Source organism: Syzygium oleosum, unplaced genomic scaffold, assembly GCF_021117445.2.
Source record: "Syzygium oleosum isolate NSW1041296 unplaced genomic scaffold, Sole_v2.1 Sole_v2.05, whole genome shotgun sequence".
Lineage (NCBI taxonomy): Eukaryota > Viridiplantae > Streptophyta > Magnoliopsida > Myrtales > Myrtaceae > Syzygium > Syzygium oleosum.
In genome coordinates, this window is record NW_026607489.1 from 5,757,307 (window position 1) to 5,779,701 (window position 22,395).

The following is a 22,395-nucleotide window of genomic DNA, read 5'->3' on the forward strand; positions in this document are numbered from 1 at the left end:
GCCATTGACGACGACTACTTGGGACTATCCTCAATCAATAGCGGTGTTATAATCTAGTGTCGGAAAGATATCTGTTTTAGCATATGTTCAATGTAGCAAAATCCCATTTTCACTGCGATATGAAAACCCAATTGCAGGATGGTGATGGCTGTCTATTCTTTACATGGGTATGATGAAGAGCTGCCCTGACTGCTGTTGACGTGATCAATGAGTCAGCTGAGTGCAAGAGGAAGTCGATTGAAGAAGCCGAGAAGCTGAAGGACGAATTGAGAATCACTTGTAAGCAGAGCAGCTGCAAATGAGAATCCTAGCTTAAAGAGGCAAGTTAACAGAGTAACAAGTGTTGATGTCGTGGCTGAAGATGAAAAACTCAAGTTGAGACACATTAATGCAGAAGCAAATGTCAATAGAATGTCAATTGGTGGGTTTAGAATGTCCAACACAAACCTCCTTTCATGTGCAGGTCGGATTAAGAGCGGTACGTGAAATTTGATTGATGGGGTACGCAAAAAAGATAATATTGACTCTAATATCAGGTTATAATATCCAATCTAAAAACCTTAGTTGAAAGGTAGAGATAATCCATATGAAAACAAATAGCATATATGACCCATTATTAAGTGATTTGGGACAATATTTCAACAAGTGGTATTGGTAATTTGCCTATGAATGTTCTTTAAGGTGGGAGACTTATGGATATGGTCTAGTGTACTTTGTGGTTGGAGTTTTTGTATATTTTGAAGTAGGGAGGATCATGCTTTTTACACCTTTTGTTGGATGGGAACGTACTCAGTATCCTCTGTGAAGATGTCTCAATAAATGAAATGGTGATGCAATGGTTATTTTTTATATGATGGTCTAAATTATATTATATATCCATGCCTCAAACTGTCTTTTCTATCTACCTTAGTTTGCATTCTATATCAATTGCCGTAGTAAGTGAAACTTGTAATGATTGCTTTGACTCATCAAGACACATTTGCAAGAAAGTACCATCCAGAGAGACCTGTAATTGCATATCCATAATGTCAATACATTCATACAACTGAGATCCTAAAAAGGTTTTGTAAAATCCAGCATCCCATATCAACCCCAAGCCACACTTAAAACAGAAAATGCAAATCCAAAAATTAAACCTAGAATAACCCCAAAACACCAGACATCTGTGTTCTACACATTAACACACTTTAAACAACAAGAAGAGGCACAGCAACCAACATCCTATTTTCCTTTGCTAGTTGATTTGGACATCTTTTCTCTAAGCCTCGGTGAAAATTTGATCTCCTTGGCTAATGTTGCAACACTCTCCTGAGTTGAGGACACAGGTACCGCATTAGATGTTTGTCCCATCTTTTCTCTGAGTCATGTGAAGTTCTGGGCTCTTGTAGGAGGAACTGAACTTGTCACATGTTCTATTATATTAGATGCCTGCCTACTCTTTGCCTCTACATTAATACGGTCCATCAGTAATGCTTGTACATTACATATGAGAATGAGATATAAAGCTGAACACCTGCGCACAAACCATCTGTTGTGATGAAACTCTTCTTGATTGAGTGATCAGAAGGGACGGTCCTAGCACTTGACTTCTTTGGGATCGAGAGAGTTCTCTAACTAGCAAAGCTAGGCTACATTGAACAAGAAATGGTAAGAATTATAATAAGCCAATATCTATTGAACCTGCGTTTGATAGTCAGGATAAAATTTATGATAAGTTAAAATTTATCATATCTTGTGTTTGGTTTCTGGCCAAGACAAGATAATGTCAGATATAAGAGGGATATATCTCGAATAAAAATATCTCATGAGAAGGTAAGATAAATGTAGATAGGGTTTCTAATATCCATAATATAAAAGTTATTTTTATCGAACAATAAACTTCTTAAATTAATAAAATTAAAATAATATATGAATATAAATAATATTTGAATTCTAATTTAAAAAGAAAATTAAAAATAACAAAAATAATAACAATTTCATTTTTAGTTATTCATATTTTTATTTATATATTCGAATTTGTTTCTATCTTTAAATATATATCAATATATATGTATTTAGCATTTATATTTATTATGTATTTTAAGTATTTTAGTATTTTTTATATGAAATTGGGCTCAAGCTGGATACAAAAATTTAACGTCGTAAATTTACTATCCCTATATTATCACCTAATAAAATATGAAGTAACTTTGGAGGAGGTAATGAAAAGAAACTAATATCCATGTTCTTATCGATTATAAGATTAATAAGCTAATCAGCAGAGCAATTTCCTTCCACAAAGTTATGTTGCACTTTAATGAGCACAATCTTCTGATATCTTTAAGCAAAGTAAGGCCATCATTATCAATTATAAGCGATGGCCCAATAAGATCGGTAATGGCTTTAGAGTCAATCTCAATGATGATCTTATGAAAGCCAAGTTGTTTTGCAAAGTCGATTCCCAACCACAAAACGCAAAGTTCTACTTGTGTCGACGAACATATTCCTAGGAATGAGGCAAAATCACCAAGCTTGTCAACCCTTCATTTCTAAATATACCCTATGCACTAGCAAGTCCTAGGTTGCCTTTAGAGGCCCCATCAATATTTAGTTTAATCCACCCGGAAGCTAGATGATCCCATCTAACCCAAAATCGGAGAAGTACATGATCCACTTAACGTCAAATTATTCACAGATGAAGCTTTAATGATTTCCTTTGTGTATGACCGAATTACTTGTACCAGATTCGAATGAAAAACAAAGTTGTCCCGGAAACGATTGGCAACGATTCTCAATAGAGTGAAACACAAATGAGCAATAGTTAGCTTGCAAACATAGAGAGAAGACGATACAATTTTGATAGTACAGCTTTCTCAATTTTCCGCCTCTCTTATCTTTCATCATGTATTGATTTTCTTATATAGTTTTGGAATCTCTAAACTCACAGAATTGATGGACACAATCATTGTGAAATCTGGTTGCCCCTACAATCATATCCTTAATAATTATGAGGTTTCCTCAATTATAGTTGGCCATACTTGGTAATAATCTATTCCTATGATTTGGTAATAAAACAATTTATTTATCTCCAATCTTCTTTCCATAATTCGAATCCCTGAAGATAGCTGTCAAATTCCTTCTAACACGTAATATAAATCAAAGGAATATATGGGCCTTCTTATAATAAACATGTTGTAAGCTTGTTTTTCACGAATGATATAATCGGCTGCCTATATTAGCAATTCGTGAGTATGTCCAAGTTACTCGTTGGTATTCGACTTAGGAACTGTTGTCCATTGATTATTCTCAGTATCTCAGTGATCCAAGACTATATAAACTTTTCACCTTGTCCGATACCTTTAAGTCCCCACAAACTTCCGATTTTTCATGACTTGTTCACCTTCATAAAAGGTCCACCAAGTTATCGTCAGTTTTTCACTTCATACTTTGGATACATTTAGTATTCTAAAGAATATCAATTTCACTCAAGCTTCTATCTTATGATCCTTTCAGCATATTGGCAATCATTGCTCTACCTCATTGTTCACCTATCTATGGTACCTCCAAGCTTTACTGAACTCCTCGTTCTAGGCTTGTTCACCTCAGGTACATCTAGTTTGTAGACATCTCGGCGCTAAATACCTTGTTCGTCATTGATAGAGAACTCCTAACTTTTAGACGATGCATTTCTTATCTGGTTTTACTCAACCAATACATACATAGTAATCTTTGTATGTTTTGTATCTTCAAAACATCAGATTTTCCCAACAAGATTTATGGCAGACTAGTAACCAAGATTCTAGTTGACGGAGAATCTCAACTCTTAATCTCATGGCCTATAAGTGTTTAAAAAAGTTAGGTAAAAGGGATGATGAGATTATTCCATCAAATGTGACATTATCAATCTTTGCTAGAGAAGTTAGTGATGCCAGGGGGGCAGTAGTACTCGACTTCATCATCAGTTCAAAGACATCGAAAGACAACTTTCTTTGTCATAGATGTGAATCACTTGTTGGGAAGAGATTGGATTGACGGTAATCAATGTATGCCACTCCACCAGATACTTACATAGAATGGGAACAAGGTTGAGTACATATGTGCCAATCATAGCACATGCCTTTCTTGGGCAGATGGAGTTCGATTGGGTTCTTAAGATATCGATAACTCCATTGTAACCAAAACTCCATAAGCCGATTTAAAAGATCTAGTTTTTAGCCAGGCAACTTAGGAAGCAGATTTATTGTATAGAAGAAAGTACACTGTTCGAATATTTGGTTGAAAAACAGTCATTCTACTAATCACCAAGTGTAAAATTGTTAGTTTCATCCTCTTTGTGAGCCTGAGATCATATGGGTCAACAAAAAATTCTCATTTCTTAGTTACGGATAGCCCTTCTCAAGGAAGCGAGCCAAGAGTCACATATCTGAGCCAGCAGATTCGAATTCTGCTGTGCGTGGTCAAAATGTATGAGCGGAGCGAAAGCCCTTTCCTTAAAAGAGAGCATTTTTTTCGCATGTCTCGTGCGAAGAGATAATGCCTTATTTTTTACTGGAAATAGTTGTGCGAGGCACATTTTCTCGATAGGCAAGTATTTGTTCTCTCAGAAGAAAGAGGACAATCTCTTGATGTTGTCGATTGTGTAATGGACCTTGAGGGGTCACCACTAAAAGAAGATAACAAGGCAATGGAAGTCGAAGATCCACCGATTGAGATTAACATCGGCGCAATGTTATAGGTAGATTTCAGGAGCAGGTTAGTCGATTTATTGAAGATATACGAAGATTGATTTTGCATGGGATTATCATGAAATGCCACGATTAAAAAGAGACATAGTTGAACGTAAGTTATCAATCAAAAAAGGGTTTCGTCCACATAAATAACCTTTAAGACATCTTGCTCTAGAGGTAATTTCAAAAGTAGAAGAAGAGATCGAGCGACTACTCAAGGCAAGATTCATTAAGACGGCTAGGTATCTCGAGTGGCTATCCAATATTGTTCTCGTTAAGAAGAAAAATAGAAAATTAAGGGCCTACATCGACTTTAGAGATCTAAATACAACAACTCTAAAAGAAAAGCATCAAATGCTGATGGCTGATATGCTAGTCGATTCAGCATCAGGTAATGAAATTCTATCGTTAATGGAAGGATATTTGGGGTACAACCAAATTTTCATAGCTTAAAAAGTTGTGTCTAAAACGGTCTTCAGGTGTCTAGGAGCCATCAGTACTTTGAATGGATAGTAATGTTGTTCAGATTGAAGAATGTTGTAGCTACTTACCAACAAGCAATGAACTTCATCTTTCACGATATGATCGACAAGTCCACAGAAGTCTACATCAGTGATGTTTTTGTCAAGTCTGACGAGGTAAGTTATCTAGACTGTCTTGAGCAAGCTTTTACTAGGATGTAGGAGTGAAATACGGTAATTTTCTTGGATTTTTTGTAAATCAAAGAGGCATTGAAGTTGATAAAATTAAAACCAAGGCCATTCTAGATTTACCGGCACCAACGAGTAAAAAACAATTACAATTAATTTAGGCTCCGTTCGTTTGGCGGAAAATATTCTCCTTTTGGAAAATATTTTCCCGGAACATAATTTTCCGGTGTTCAGTGATCAATATGAAAAAGTTTCGGAAAATATTTTTCGCGGGCGGCGGCGCGCGGCGCCGGTGGATCGGCGGCGGCCGACCGGCCGCGGCGGGCAGGCGACCGGCGGCGGGCGGCGACCGGCGGCGGCGGCGACCAGCGGCGGTCGGCGACCTTAGTGAAGAAGAAGAAGAAGAAGCTCCAGAAAATGATTTCCGCTTTTGAAGAAGCGGAAGTCATTTTCCATAGACTTAAGCTATTTTGTGAGGGGGGAAGGAAAATATTTTCCCACGGAAAACGTTTTCCGCCCCCCGAACACCGGAAAACCCGGAAAATATTTTCCGGGAGAATATTTTCCGCCAAACGAACGGAGCCTTAGAGAAATTAATTTTTTTACGTCGGTTTATTTCCTTTGTCTATCAAAATCAAAGTGTTATCTGCTATACTTAGATTAAAAACCGATGAAGAGTTTGTTTGAGGAGAAAAGCAACAACTTGCCATCGATTGAATCAAAGAGTATTTGACTAATCATCCCGTATTAATGCCACCTAAAGCATGTAGGTCACTGAAACTGTAGTTGTTGGTGATCGATATGACAATTAGAAGCATGTTAGCACAAGAGAAATGACGAAAATAAGGAGTAGGCGGTGTATTACATCAGCAGAATGTTGAACGACAGAGAGAAGAGATACACCGCAATCGGTAAGCCATGTTTACCTTTGTATTTTGCCTATACTAAGTTACATCATTATTTATAGCCAATTATTGTTCATGTAATATGTAAAACTAATGTTATAAATCATATGATATCGAAGCCCATCACTGGAGGTCGTATTGCTAAATAAGCATTTGCTTTGTTCGAGTTCGATTTGGTGTATGTACCTTTAAAAGCCATAAAAAAAACAGGCAATTGCTAATTTCATTATAGCGTATCCAAGTGTTCAAATTGAAGAATATGAAAATTAAAATTATATGCAAGTAGTTCTATGGACTCAATATTTCGATGGATGTTGTGTAAGTAACTCCTCAGGCATAAAAATATTGATAATTTCTCCTAAAGAGTGTCAAACGAAATTTATGTTCAAATTGGATTTCTCTTGTTCGAAAAACCAAGCAGAACATGAAGCATTGATTATCGGTTTACAAATTTTAGTCAATTTGAATGCACAATTTATCAAAATAATGGGAGATTTCTAGTTGGTTATTAAACAATTGAAAGGAAAATATCAATGTTTCAATGAGAATATCATTATATATTATGTTTTGCCTAAAGAGTTACTTGACAACTTCCTCGATTATGACTTGATTGATATTGCAAAATATGAAAATTCAGAAATTAACGAGTTAGCTCAAATGGCATTTGCTTATTGAATCTAAAAAAAATTGGCAGTAATAGTCATAGAAACAAGAGTTCTGCTATCAATTGAAAATCGAAGTATAATGGCAGATGTTGATTTGGCTAGAAATCAAAAGGATTGGAGAAAGCCGTTTATCGATTATTTAAAATATCCTAATTCAAAAGATAAGAAATTGAAAAGAAAAGCGTTAAAATATATTTTGCTTGGAGATGAATTGCACAAACGGATTGTTGAGGGATTATTATTAAAATGTTTAAGTAAACATGAATCGATATTGGCTATGGCGGAAGTGCACGAAGGCATTTATGATACACAATAAGTTGAAATAAAGATAAATAGTTATTGTGTCAGCATGGTTATTTTTTACCTAGAATAACTCAAGATTGCGCAAAATGGTGTAAATCGTGTAAAATAGATGGACCAATTCGACACATTCCCTTATCAATATTAAATCTCATCGTTAAGCCATGACCATGCAGAGATTGGGCTACGAATGTAATTGGTAAAATATATCCTCCATGGCCCAAACAGCATAATTTCATTATAGTTGCAAGCGATTATTTAATGAAATGGGTTGAAGCGATTTTTTATAAAAGCATTACATAGAAGATAGCGAAGGAGTTCTCATAGTCCATCGGTACGGTATCCCTGAAACAATAACTAGTTTGAGTAAATGCAATGTTTTGAATTCATGACGGTTGCAATAGGTTAAATCTGAGAGAGAGACAGAGAGAGAGAGAGAGATGTGTGATAGAAACCATTACATTGACCTATGTCCATGAGGAGAGATGACTCGATTTTTCTAAGGCCCTATTTAGTAGCATCTACCGGAGAAAAGGGGAGATAAAGTTTTAAATTTCTCTTTCTTTCTCCTCACAGAAAATAATTCTATGCTTGGGAGGCCTAGGGTAATGGAAAAGGAAAGGAAAATACTAGGAGTGAGTAAAACGGACCGATCGAACATGGAACCGCTCGGACTAGATAGAACCGACTGGTTTTGGGCGGTTCTAGAAGATGCTGCTCTGGTTCCCGGTTCCTGATTCCGGGAGGGAACTGGACTGCCCAAACTGGACCGATTTATATATATTTTTAATTTCTTAACTAATAGAAAAAAATGTAAACCTAAACCCTAAAATCTTCTCTCAGCTCACACAACACGCCTCACTGAGCTTGCTCGATGCTCGTCACTCTTCAATCGTTCCCTCTCGGCTCTCATAGACTGTGAACTCTAGGTTGCGCCTTGTTGCCTCTGCCTTTTTCCGTCTTGCTTGACTCTTAGACGGTGGTGCGGCGCGGGAGCTTTGAGGAGAGATTTAAAGGTCTAGGCTCAAGAACTTGGCCTTGGGAGTCTTGTTCTTAATCTGCGAGATGGGGTGGTGAGAGAGGCCAGGGTTTGCTTCTTTGGTTTGCCAATCATAGAGGACTTGGACCTGGTCTTCATGTTTGCAGGAGGAGGATAGTTCTTGAGACACATCTCTCTGTGATCATATATATATCTCGGTTTGCTGGAAATGACTGAACTAGATGATTGAATCCTAAACTCCGATTATTCCTCCATATCTATATCATTACCGGTTCCAATGGATTGCCCGGGGATTGGTCCCCGGTTCCAAAAACTAGGAACCAGTCCCACTGGTTCGATTCATGATTCGTAGGTGGAACCAAATCGGACCGGGAACCGATCACCCCTAGAAAATATTAATAAATTTGAATATACATCCTCTCTCTCTCATAAAAACTTTAGAATTGTCCCCTCAAATTTTCACTCTCCACGCTTTCCTCACTTACCCAATAGCGTCTGGAATTCACCAAAACTTGTCATAATGACCCCTAATTTTCGTCCCGGTTCCCTCCTTCCCAGATAAAACATTACCACTGGGATGTGGCTAACAAGGTGAAGTAGAATCCCTTAACTTCGCAAACCTAGCATCTTCAACCATTAGGACCGTAGAATCTCTTCTAATTTAGGTTCGGATTGATTTTCAGACATATCAATTAGTTAAAACCAATTCTAGAATTCCCCGCTAATTTTCCTCCTCCCTCTAATTGATTGGTAAGTTACGATTATAATCATCACGCATATTATATCCATAACTTGTAACCCACTAATTAGAAATATTGAATCACATCACCCTTTTCAAAGATTGATTAATTAAGGTGTTACTTCATGGGCATGGATATTATTAATGCATTTAGGCTTGTAAATTGTCGACATATGTTGTGCTATCAAGGATACATTCTTATATAAAGATCATTCTCCGTTGGGAAAATGACACAAACAGTTCTTGAACTTTGACTCAATGTGTAATTTGATCCCTAAACTTTTAATTTATTCAATGTAGTCCCTGAACTTTAATCTAATGTTCAATTTGGTCCCTGAACTTTTAATTTGTTCAATGTGGTCCCTGAACTTTTAATATGTGTTCAATTTAGTCCCTGAACTATTTGAAAATGTTCAATGTAGTCCTTCCATTAATTCAAGTGCAGGGACTATATTGAACATTTTCATATAGTTCAGGGACTAAATTGAACACATATTAAAAATTCAGGGACCACATTGAACAAATTAAAAGTTCAGGGACCAAATTGAATATTAGGTTAAAGTTCAGGGACTACATTGAACAAATTAAAAGTTTAGGAACCAAATTGCACATTGAGTCAAAGTTCAGGGACTGTTTGTATCATTATCCCTTCTCCGTTTTGAGCGGACCTTAACATAGATTGTATCGATGTTGCGGTCTAGGGCAACCGAGCAAGAAAATAGAAAGATAGAATATCGTTATAAGAGTTCCACCTATATAAGAAGTTGAATAATCAACTAGCTATATGCACTAATTAACTTTTTTTCTTGAAGCGCTAATTCAATCATAACTATTTGAAATCACAGGCTTCGCTGTTATTGAGATCACGGGCTTCTAATCCTTTATTGTTTGCTATGACAAGATGTACCAGTAGGCTGTCTGAGACTTGAGCTTCGGTAAGGAAGCCTGCAAGATGACGATATGGACAGAGATATTAACTTTGCAAAAAAGGTTTCTCAAATTGAAACCAAAGTGGCTTGGTTGACAAAAAAAAAAAAATGCATAAAAAGACAATAGTCTTGGAATTCGTGATGATAATGAGATGAATCACAGACAACAACAGGACGGGGATAAAATCCTCCAAGGGCAGTCTATACGCCCACAATACTGTCATTCACATGCTTTAACTCTTCGTAAAGAAACAGGGGTCCCACCTGAAATGAATTTCATAGTTGAGCAAAAAAAAAAAAAAAAGAATATCAATGTTAGATATAAACTGAGACTTCCTAATAAATAGGTATACTTGGCGGACTGCGATGGCAGGTTATCATCATTAAAAAAAATTATCAATATCATTAACTATCCTAAACTGATATCCTCGTAACACATTTATCCCAAACTAACCTTCCCATGACAAAAAATCTCAAATCGATACCCCATGACTCCCACAGTAAATTTTCATCTCACAAAAATGCCAAACCGGTACCCATGACACATTTTATCCCAAATCAATTTTCGTCTCACAAAAAATGCCAAATTGGTACCCCTCTTCAAAATCCACCCTCCATTAAAATGCAAATGTGTCAACATACGTGGATTTTTCACGTCGGATTTGTCATTTTCCATGACAGAATTGTCTTGAAGTCATATGTCACATTTGTTGACACGTATACAATTTAATGAGATATTGAACAGAATGTTAACGAAAATGTAGATTTGGGTTAGGATACTGGTTTGAAATTTTTTATGAAACGAAAATTAATTTGGGTAAATGTGTCGTGGACATATAGGCTTGAGAATTTTAATGATATTAACTCTTTTAAAAAATGATTCATAGTCGATAATCAATCAGAATCTATAACATCACTTAATATATCAATTTTGTAAACTCAATTTTTATACACCGGGCAATTATCCAATTCTTAAGAAAGTACAATCAATCATAATCTATAACATCAATCAGCTAATTATCCAGTTCTTTAACCCGACGCATAAACTAACCCACAATAGTATCAGCTAATTACAACAAAAAAAATAAACTAATATAAGCTCCAAGAGGCCGGGGCTAAAAGATGTGAAGTTTTCCAAATATCAAATAATCTAAATGCAAATCAATTTGATTACCAGAAAACACAAAATTAAAGGGCATCAAGATATATTACGTATTCATTTTCAGTAAATCAGTTTGTATATGTATGCTCACCCAGCCAAACTTCAGGGATGAGAGCTATCATCATCCACAGGAGGAACGCTATTGCTGCTCATGGAAACGTTGTTAACCGACTCCAACGGCATGCCTTTGGCCTCTAGAACCGCATTATCACCCTCCGAGTCCACGGTCCGCGATTTCCCTCGACGTAAATTCATCATCTTCATCTGCAATTTACCGAAATAAAATGACCACCTTTTGACACTGATGATTCTTTTAACGAAAAAGAGAACGCACGGCAACATGTTAGCGACGAACAAGTAATATTGTTCATGAGGAAGTAATATTACTTCCTGTTTCAGTTGCTTGTTCAATTTGATCCACCGTGCTTCCTGCAATTTCAGCAAGAAATAGTCTTCAAATCAACAGATAGTCTTCTCGACCCGTAAAACTTGAAGATGTACTTTAACGTTATGCAATGTTCACAACATATGAAATTATTCTGCACACATGGGTCTAGTGAGTGTACACGAACCTTTCTCTGCAGTTTGTGGATCTCGCTTAATGCTCGCTCCTCCTGGAAAGACAGGAACGACCAACATGGCGAAAATACAAAAGAGTGAAACAAAAACAACACATGAGGGACCCTTCTTTTGGTTCTTAGAGAAACCAAATGAAAAAATCTAATGAAGAGACCTCAGTCTTGATCACGAGGCTCAGTGCCGCCTCGAGTTTCTTCTCTAATTGTCCCAATTCCTTCATGTTTAACCCCTCCAGATACTCTCCCTTGATCTGCCTGTGACAGAAGTTGGGAATAAATTTAACTGATCTGCGAAAAGGAGGAACAAGGGAAAAAAAACACATAATTTCGACTCAAACAAGCACAGAAAACAGATGCACGCACCTCAGTTTGTGAAACTCATCGCTCACTTTCTTGCGCAACACTTCGTGATTGTAGTTCTCCATCTAAGACAACAAAAACAAGCGCTAAGGTTAGATCGTCCATATGAAATTCGTTCTAATCCATTTATATAAGTGTTTCATATATGTCGGTATTATACTCTAGGGAAAAAGAATGCAGGACTTGCCAATTTGAAGAGGAATGTTTCGTGTAATAGAGAGATTACATGTCTCATTTCACGAACATATGTCTTAAGTTTGAAGAGATCATAGAAGCCTAGAAGGCATATTTAAGCAAGTGATTTACCTGGAGTTTAAGACATGGTTGGACCGGTTTCTCAACGTTATTGGAGTGGAGAACATAGCTTGTTAGTGTATCCTCCATACTTCACAGAAAAAGGACAAGATATAAAGAGAGTGACCCAACAAAAAATGCACCTAGAGTGTATTGACCTATTGAAAAAACAAAAAAAGTTTCAAAGTGCAGTGACCAACATCAAGATGCGTGTGCATAGTTTTTTTTTTTTTTTTTTTGTAACCAAGGATCTGCCACCATTTCCTGGAGACGAGCCCGCACAGGTAATCGGGGCGCCTATACCTCGGGGGAGACTAGCCCAGCAACCCACCGCCAGGGCCCCCCACTTAAATTACGGAACCGAGCGGGGATTCGAACCCAGAACCTCTCTGAGGGAAGGAAAGCGCCCACCAACTCGGCCATGCGCAGGTGGGTTGCATAGTTCATCGCATTATAATTAAAGAAACTTTGCTATTTTCAAATTTGTGTATATATACATGATGGGTGGTAAAAAAGACAAACGAATATGGTGTCCCGGTGTTAGGTTATCCATATGTGATGGATACCGCCTCCATAAAAATAAGAAGGTTAGGCCAAGCCTAATTAGCTAGCCATGGCGGCTGTCGAAATAAAGCTCGGGAGGCAAGATATGAAAATTCTATATAGAATAATTGTTTCATTAAAACCCATACCAAGTACCAAGGGGTATAGATAGCAAACGTTTGCAAAAGTACTAACGAGGATTGTAAAATCTTGATCTAGCCCATTTTGCTTTTACTATGGTACACGTTTGTATACTTATGGTGCATGTCTGTTAAAGTGCTGAACTAGGATATGAGAATCTTGATTGAGGTTGAGATCATGTTTGTATAGTATAGGACATTTTGTCTTTTAGTATATAATACACGTGTGTACATGTCTGTAAAAGTGCTGACCAAGGATTGTAAAATCTTCATCAAGTCCCGTCAAGATTATTTCGGATTGAGTTTTCTTCTGTTGGCTAATTAAATGGATTAACTTTTACTTTCATTTTGAAATTAACTAAAATCTTATATATGTATACGAAACTCCTCGGACTTTCTTAATATGCAAATACTAACACGTAAATTCATATATAATTTACTCATAATGTTCTAAAACTTGAATGACATTCTAGATTTTGATGGAAAAAAAGAAATTTTTTACTTTTTACATAAATATAAACAAACATACCTAAACAAAGCTTGAAGGAGGGAAAAGAATACAAAGAGAGAACACATGTAATTTGCCACAAGTGTTCAGCACACCAGAAAGAGATCGCAACATCAAGCTGTTGTAAATATTTTTGGAGATTACTAAAGTTCCCCATCCTAGTTCTGAAATTCGTGGTTCTACGTTTCTCTCTCTCTCTCTTTCTCTCTCTCTCTCCTTGCTTCTTTTGGAAGTTCTGAACCTAGGTGCTTTTATATTCTCTCTTGCTGTTCTTTTCAAGTTTTGATCACCGTCCCCAACATAAGAATATAGATCTCAACTTTCGATCTAATTTTAAATTTCTATGTATTGCATACTTTGAGCAGAAATTGCAACAAAATGCGCGTGCTTATCATGACCAAGACATAGTGATCTCCCAGGAGACGATTGAAGTACCCAAATATGCACTCTCTATAGGGATGCATCATCTGACGATGAATTGTAGACTTATGAAATTAATATTTGAGTACCTGGAGCTGGAGAAATCATAGAGCTTGCCAGTGGCTGAGAAGATGATGAGGGACACGTCAGCGTCACACAGCACGGAGAGCTCCTGAGCCTTCTTCATCAGCCCTCTTCTCCTCTTCGAGAATGTCACCTGCCTCGCCGTCAAGTTGTCTATCTTCTTTATCTTTATCTTCTCCCTCGCCATTTTCCTTGTATCTCTTCTCAAATTCTTTCTAAGCAAGAAAAAGCAAAAAAAAAAAAAAAACAAACAAAAAGAAATCAGAAGAAACCAGGTCAAGAAACTAGAGGTATTTCACCTAGATTGAAACATGATGAGCCAGGAAATAATATCGAAAGAGCAATACAAGGATCTTGAGTCATATGGTAAACGTTCTGCGAAACAAAGTCACCAGAAAACCCTAGGAAAATAGGAAACCAGTTCAGATCCATGAGCACAAGCAGCAAAACACACTCACAAAAAAAGTATAAGATGCCCAGAAAATGCAAAATAATTGAGGGAAGGAGTGAAGATCTCTGGGTTTTGTGATTTCTCTTGATTTTTTTTTTTCCTGGGGAGGGTTTACCTTGTTCGGATGTTGAACCAGATGTGGTTCGTTTGTCTGATCATAGCAACAAAAAGAAAGCCACCAGTGAGAGAGAGAGAGAGAGAGAGAGAGAGAGAGATAGAGAGAGGGAGATAGAGAGAGGGAGAGAGTGTGCGCGTGTGACCCGTGTGATTGGGGGTTCGAGAATTGAAAACGGGGTCTTCCCTTTTATTAGCCAAGGAGGGTATCTTTCTATTATCATCTTTTAGTATTTGTCATTTACATTTGGACTAAAAAAGATGGGAAATATCCTTGAGAACTTTAGTTTATTCATTTAAATATTGCTTTTCCACACATTAGCGTGTTTTGAGCTCTTTCGGCGCCAACAAAGTATGAACTCGCTATTTATTTATTTAGTTATTAATCCTTTATTTTAAGGAATAATCGTCCAAAATTCCTAAACTTATTATACAGCATTTAATTCAGTTGTAAACTTTTTAATTTGCTAATTTAATCCCAAACCTTTTGATGATTTTTTAATGTAATCCTCTCGATCAATTTTGGCCTAGAAATGCTTATGTAAACACGATTAGTGCTCACGTAGAAAATTTTTGTATTTTTTAAAATGTTCTTTTCCTTTTATTTTGTTTTCTTTTGTTTTCTTTTTTTCTTCGTTGGATTCTGGGGCGGCGGGGTTCCTAGGCCCTGCTGGTGACTCTCGTCGGCCTTCGCGCCCTCCCTTGGATCTTGGCGAGGGTTGCTAAGGCCCCAACAACTGGTCAGTCGAAAATCTGATAAAGGAAAAAAGAAGAAGAAAAGAAAGAAAAAAGGAAAAAAAAGAGAAAATTTCCAAAAAATTCAAAAAAGGTAAAAAGTGTTCATGTCAGCACTGACCATGCCACGTTGGATGGCGGACGTTCACGTCAACGATTTCCGGTCAAAATTGATCGTAAGGACTACTACATTGGCAAATCATCAAAATGTTTAAGACTAAATTAACCAAATTGAAAAGTTTAGGACTGAATTTGCTACCGTATAATATGTTTAAGATTTTTTAGACAAATTTTCCTTTATTCTAGTGAAGGATTATGCTCCTTTGAGGGATGTGATCTCCTGACCATTTATATATGAGTATTGCATCTTGGAGAAATCGAGCGAACTCTCTACTTCATTGTTTTATATTCAATGGCTATCAAATAAGTTCAAATTGGTTCTTCTTTTCTTAGTAAGTAGACTAAGAAAAGAATATTAGAGTATGATCATTATGTTTAGAAGATAGAATCTCGAAAGTAGCTGATTGGATTTTGGATTACATATTTATTTACGAAAAGCACTGTCATTAATACAATGTCTTTGATAGCTTTTCCCTACTTTCTTTCCCTACATTTTTCTGATTTTTATCACTTCTCTTTGAATGCCCCGGAAGATGTGTATTGGCTCCCTCATTTTTTGGTCAATGTTTCTGTAAGTTCTCAAGAAATTATTTTTCCTAAGGTTTGTAGCCATTGACACGTAATGTAATATATCTCAATTATTGATTGAAAACACTCTAACAAATTAAATAATTACTGGGGACACTTTTGCTATAATAAATATTGTTTATCCCATTAACTTTCCTCCAACTTGGTGAGTTTTAATAATACCAGATGAGCTTTTGGAAAAAAAAATTAATTGATGGAGGAGCTCCTATGGATAATTCATAGTGAAAAGACAAAAAAGAAAAACACATCGACTTATGAAGGATTTTCTTTCTACATGGACAAAAGTTACTCGAAGTGAAAGCTTCCACAAATTTGGTTAATATTTGCCACATCGCAGCTCAGTACATTGCATGTGTTCACCAACCCACGCAAGCAAAATCTTATCTTATGCAGTGTGGAAAAGTGGAAGCTTCAAGAAATTTGTCGGGAAAATTATCTAAAAAGTCTTAAACCTATTGCACTTTTGCCAATTTTGTCCTAAACCTTTTAAGTTTGCCAAATTAAGTCATAAACCTTTATGCTTTTTGCCAATTGAGTCCTAAACCTTTACTCTTCTTGCCAATTGAGTCCATTCGGCCAATTTTGATCAGAAATCGCTGACGTGGATGCCGGCCAGCCACGTGGCACTGATGTGGACATTTTAAAATAATATTTTAATAATTTTTTGAAATTTTTATGGTTTTTTTCTTTTTTTTTCCTTTTCTCTATTTTTTTTTTTGGGGTTTTGGAGTTGACCAGCGAGGGTGGCCGGTCGACCCTCGCCGGCCAAAGCGAGGGCGCGTGAACCCTCGCTCGGATCCGGCGAGGGTTGCGACGCCTTCGCTTTGGCTGGCGAGGGTTGACCGGCCACCCTCGCCGGCCAACTCTAAAACCCAAAAAAAAAAAAAACAGAGAAAAGGAAAAAAATGAAGAAAAAAACCATAAAAAATTCAAAAACTTATTAAAATATTATTTAAAAATGTCAACTCAGCGCCACGTGGCCACTTGGCGTCCACGTCGGTGATTTCTGATCAAAATTGGCCGGATGGACTTAATTGACAAGAAGTGTAAAGGTTTAGGACTCAATTGGCAAATTTGAAAGGTTTATGACTCAATTGGCAAAAGTGTAATAGGTTTAGGAATTTTTGGACAATTTTTCCGAAATTTGTCTAATGTTTGCCACGTGACATTGCACATAGCCACGTGTTCACCACCAATCATAGATGGACAAAATTAATGTAGAAATGATATGAAGACAAAAGGGATAAGAAGTGTAGAGTATTAGTTTTCTGAACAAACACTATGCTTACTAATTATCAATCAAATTATCATAAGTAACGTGATGGGCAAACAAACTTAAGCAAATCAATTTATTTTGAATTTTAAGGTCCATTTGTTTCGCAGAAAATGAATGGTTTGGAAAATATTTTCTTAAAAATGATCGTCTATTTCGCTTGAAATGATTAACAGATGAAAACTGTTTGCATTATCGAAAACAATTTATGTCTAAATATTTTAGAAAATGATGGAAATATTTTTTCATCCATTCATTTTTGTTAGCAAAGCAATATTTTTTAAGAAAATGTTTGAATCATTCATTTTTTGCGAAACAAACGCGCCTTAAGAGGCAGTAACGATAGTATTAGGATTTAGGCAAGCAACCAAACTTAAGTAAACTAACTTGTCTTGATTTTCAAAATGTGAAAGCATTGTGAGCAAGAAGTAGACAAAAATTACTTCATTGAAAATTCAAGCAAACAAAAGTTAACTACTGCATCAGTAAATGATGAATCCCAAACTAAAAATAAGTATCTCAACTTATGTAACGTATATAACAAATTAAAAGTAACTATTGTAAATTCAGTTACAATATATATATATTTCTTGAACCGTTAATTATAATTTTATTGCCGAATTATAATGACAGGAATGATTATATAATACTTTTTTTAGTAAAGGTTGTTTTTATTCCCTCTACAATATCACGGTGAATGGGATTATAATCATCTCAATTTAGGAGGTATACCCCCTTGATATACTGCCATGTTAACATTAGAACACCTAACAGATTATATGCATCTACATTAACATGACAAGAAGTGGAACGGATTCAATAGAAAAAGACAATTGGGCTATTACTCAAGGAGTTGCAACTCAATGATGACTCAGAAGAGCCGCTTCTTTCTTGCTCTTGGCTTCGTCGTTTAGTGGTAACGAGTGGAATGCATAAACCATTTTTAGAGAAAGGGGTTTTGCCGTAGAGTACCTTGTATAGGATTTTAAACCAATCCCCTAATAAGTGGAAATGGGCAAGCCTGAAAACGTTCAATTTAAAAACTTCAATTGACAATGAAATCAAATCCATCAATCCTTTCATTAAAGCTGTAGGTAATAAGGCATACCAATTTAGAGAGAAACGAAATTCATTTTCAACATGTTATAGTAATTAGTAAGTCCATGTAATATCACGTGGTGGGGCTACTATCTTCAACAAAAATGAAAGATGTATATCCATATGAAAATCAAAACTACGCATGTTTAAAGAAATCATCGTTGCTATATGTACCAATAACGATTCATTGATTTAAAATTTAACTGAATAAGTAAATAAAATAAATAGACTTTTCTCTTCGTCATCATTGAAATGAAATTTTATGGGTGATTGAAGAACAAATTCCCTGCAAAAGTTGTAGTTGTGAAAACAACGAATCAATGTATATACACCTACATACGGACAAAGCATTTTATCAGAAAGTTTCCTTGTTTAATTTCAATTTCAAGATGCTGCAACATTACGATACGTCTTTCCGGATGCAGCAGATACTGCAACTTCACACATGGCAGCACGAGCATGAACATCCGCCATCTTGTCCCGGATTTGATCTCATCGGTGTACGTGTCCATGATAGTACGTCGAGACCTAATTTGTAACGTCCTCACTTCGGGATTTATTGGTGTGACGTCCCAGGTGCGTTGCCGACCTAGTTTTTTTTTTTTTTATCTTTTCTTTATGATCATGTGGAAGCATGTACAATAACAAATACCCAGACAACACAACAAATAAGCAGCCAGGAAAATACCATACAAAACACACTAGTTCCATATTAGCTCAGTACATTTACAAGCCCCTTTTTTTCTACGGGTACTTCTTGTTTACATTATGCTTCTATTCAAAAACGTAGGCTGGGGCATTTCTATCACCTCTAGCAAGGCTGCAACTCCAAATCGGTACATCATGACGAATAGGAGGTGAGAGGTCCATACCTACAAGTCTGAAAAGACAATAGAGTGAGTTGAAAATAAAATCACTAATCTTGAGTTAGGATGACGTCTCGTCATTGAACCCAGTATGCGAACATCACTTGCACCATAGCATCAATGGCAGATCAATAGCAATACTAATGCTGTACCTCGACTATATGCATGTGATCAATTCCGGCTCACCGTCAAGGCACGATTTATCTTCGACTTATCAATAAACTTAACAACACAACACATCAACATGCATCAAAGGTTCATTAACCATCTCACATGATTCTTCCTATACTCTCAAGGGCTTCCCGCCTCAGGCTAAGCATTCAGAATCCACTGAGCATCCTATACACTCAGGGGCTTCCAGCTTCAGGTTGGACATCCAGAATTCACTGGGCAATGTCACCAAAATCCATTGGCGACGGCTATTTGCTTTATGTGACCACACAACAAGCATTCACGCAAGCCGAATTCTTATCTTTGTTTCTTAGCCAATGCAAACAAAGTCCAAAGGCGTGCTCATATAATTGCGTATGTGTGTTATGGCCTATAATATCACAACTAAACTGATGAATTGAGCGTGACACATGACTCGTGGCTTGAGCCGACACGCATTGACGTCGGTTCGAAGTTGAGCGAGGCTTGAATACACGCCTCAATGCCGATCCAATGCCAAGCGAGGCTCGAACATCACGCCTCAACGCCAATTCCTATAACCGAGCGAGACTCGTTTGTGAACCGGGGCGTGTTCATCCTTATGAATGCAAGACATGAGCAAATCATACAAAAGCATTCCTCATCATACACAAGACAAAGTACGGGTGGGCACACGTCCAAATTCTTCAACGTAGTATATCGACCTAGATAAGGGTTAGTAATTTCACTTACTTAGAGATAAACTAGAGAGGACTTGTCAAGAAATGATTGAAGAAGAGGAGGTGGGTGTGCTAGGGGGTGAAGGCGAGAAAGTGAGACAAATGGTGGAAATGAAAGAGGGGATGCTTTTATTTATAGGCTCCATCCTCATCATTACTTGTCCAAATAGTCCAATAGGCCTTCTTGGAGCGGCACGCCTACCAGGGAGATTTGGCAATTCTATTAGATGAGTAGCATGCCTACTAAGGAGAGGTGGTATGCCTACAAGGAGGAGGTGGTATGCCTAAGTTTTTAGGGGAATGATGGAAGGGTAATGTGTGCCATTCCAAGTGTTACATCTAAGCCATGAATCGCTTGCTTCTTCTCCAATTTAAATTTTCGGCCATCATTACCAAATCTTCATAATGCCACCTAAGATGATGATTCATCTCTTGCATTTAATGGCCAATGTTCTAGAGTCTTATATTATGTCTCTTTTTAAAGAATATATCGGTCACCATCGGATGAGGCGGGTCATGTCCAAACTTGCCTAGAAATGCTAAGTTGGTGGCCCATCGCGTGGGTTCTGTGACTGGCATTGGCCAGGTGTAAGGCCGGGCTGACTGGGCTGACCGGGCTCATGGCCGGTGCCTGTCCTGGCTTGTCGCCTTACGACAGAGTCCAAGTCTTGGCACATGATCGGCTCATGGCCTGGCATAAGACCAAGCTCATGACTTGGCACATGGCCTATCGGCAGGGTCGCCGAGCCAATCCGTGATCAATCCATGACCGATTCGTGACCCATCCCAAGTGGCCCATGACCGGTCCATGGCCAAGCATAATTGGTTCGTGGTCGACTTTAAATTGTCATGTAATTGTGTGGAATCGATCATTCCGTGACCGACACATGGTCGCATGGATCGATCCATGGTCGTCCGCAGTCGGTACATGACCGTGCGAAACCACCCGTGACAGGAACAGGACCACGTAGGATCGGTCCATGATCGTCCATCAATCTGTGGTGGTACGTGACTATCCCATGACCAACCCTTATGGTTGAGCAGCCAATCCATGGCCGAATAGCTCGGTCACTTGCGTGGTCAGTGGATTGGTTCACTGTCGATCCCTCGATCATTTTAGGGCTGATCCTTCGATTAGGCCATGGCTGATCCCTTTGTCACCATTCCGATTAGGTTGATTGATTCATGACCGTTCCTTGGATTGGTCCATGGCCGATTTCTCCCACTATTGATACACCAGTTCCATAACCATTTCTCATGGCTATCATGGCTAAAATTGTGGATGTTACATGATTTGTGGTAACATCCATCGTCCTTTCGAGTCTCCGATACAACTGAAAAGGTCGCAACATGCAATGCCCTTCAGCTCATTCTCCGTCCTTTCGAGTTTGCAAGAGGTTTTTCAACTTGAGATCCTATCTATCTATTGACCCTTCGTCTTTGCAAGCCCTTTATATTCCGTTTCGACGTATGACTAGGAGGATTATATTCCGAGAAGTCTTTTATTTGATAGTCCAAAAAGGAGCTTCAAACTTCTTAGTTTTCTATGGGCAAAAGGACACTATAAGTGCCATAACTTGTGTACGGAAATCACTTTGGTGCCATAACTTTTTTTCGGATCACTTTGGTGCCAAGTCGGAGGAAAAATGATCACTTAAGTGTCATAAGTTTTTTTTGGATCACTTCAGTGCTAAAATTTTTGAAAAACGATCACTTAAGTGCTAAAATTTTTGAAAAACGATCATTTAAGTGCTAAAATTTTTGAAAAACGATCATTTAAGTGCCAATCTCCGGCGAGCCACGTCAGCTTCAGAAATTAATAAAAAAAATGCCACGTCGGATTTCCGACGAAAAATTGTGTACGGCACCGGAGTTGGCACTTAAATGATCGTTTTTCAAAAATTTTAGCACTTAAGTGATCGTTTTTCAAAAATTTTAGCACTAAAGTGATCCAAAAAAAACTTATGGCACCAAAGTGAGCGCCGTACATAAGTTATGGCACTTGTAGTGTTCTTTTGCCTTTTTCTATGTTTCATTGGAGCCGTGACTTCACTTTGGCTCTTTTCTTTGGGTATGTCCTTTTCAAAATTAATTCGTGGATAGATTCTAATGCGACTGGTGAAAGTGTTGCATTGATTCAAGTCGTTTTCGAATGCCCTTTTGGCTTAATTTATGGACTAGACTCAAGAATCCAATTAGTATAAGAAGCCATTAAGTCTATTCAAAAACCTATTTCTTGAAAGCCCTAACTTTTATTTTACTAATGTGAAATGCAACACTTTGAAAGTACCATCTTGT

At 37.4% G+C, this 22,395-nt stretch overlaps 1 protein-coding gene across 8 annotated transcripts in view; it reads right to left on the reverse strand.

Annotated features, from left to right (window-relative positions):
* Window positions 1–9,663: 9,663 nt before the first annotated feature.
* The window catches only part of LOC115676440 (MADS-box protein SVP-like), a 29,497-nt gene continuing 16,765 nt past the window's right edge, over window positions 9,664–22,395 (reverse strand). The window contains exons 1-10 of one of the 8 annotated variants that reach the window (XM_056311707.1): window positions 14,550–14,649; window positions 14,331–14,384; window positions 13,989–14,198; window positions 12,301–12,379; window positions 11,998–12,059; window positions 11,790–11,889; window positions 11,629–11,670; window positions 11,444–11,485; window positions 11,148–11,320; window positions 10,002–10,158 (exon numbers count right to left, since the gene is read on the reverse strand). In XM_056311707.1, coding sequence (XP_056167682.1) covers window positions 11,159–11,320; window positions 11,444–11,485; window positions 11,629–11,670; window positions 11,790–11,889; window positions 11,998–12,059; window positions 12,301–12,379; window positions 13,989–14,170 — 669 coding nt within the window. In that variant the 5' untranslated portion in view covers window positions 14,171–14,198; window positions 14,331–14,384; window positions 14,550–14,649 and the 3' untranslated portion in view covers window positions 10,002–10,158; window positions 11,148–11,158. The other 7 variants (XM_030599362.2, XM_056311705.1, XM_056311704.1 and 4 more) reach the window with 7 other exon arrangements.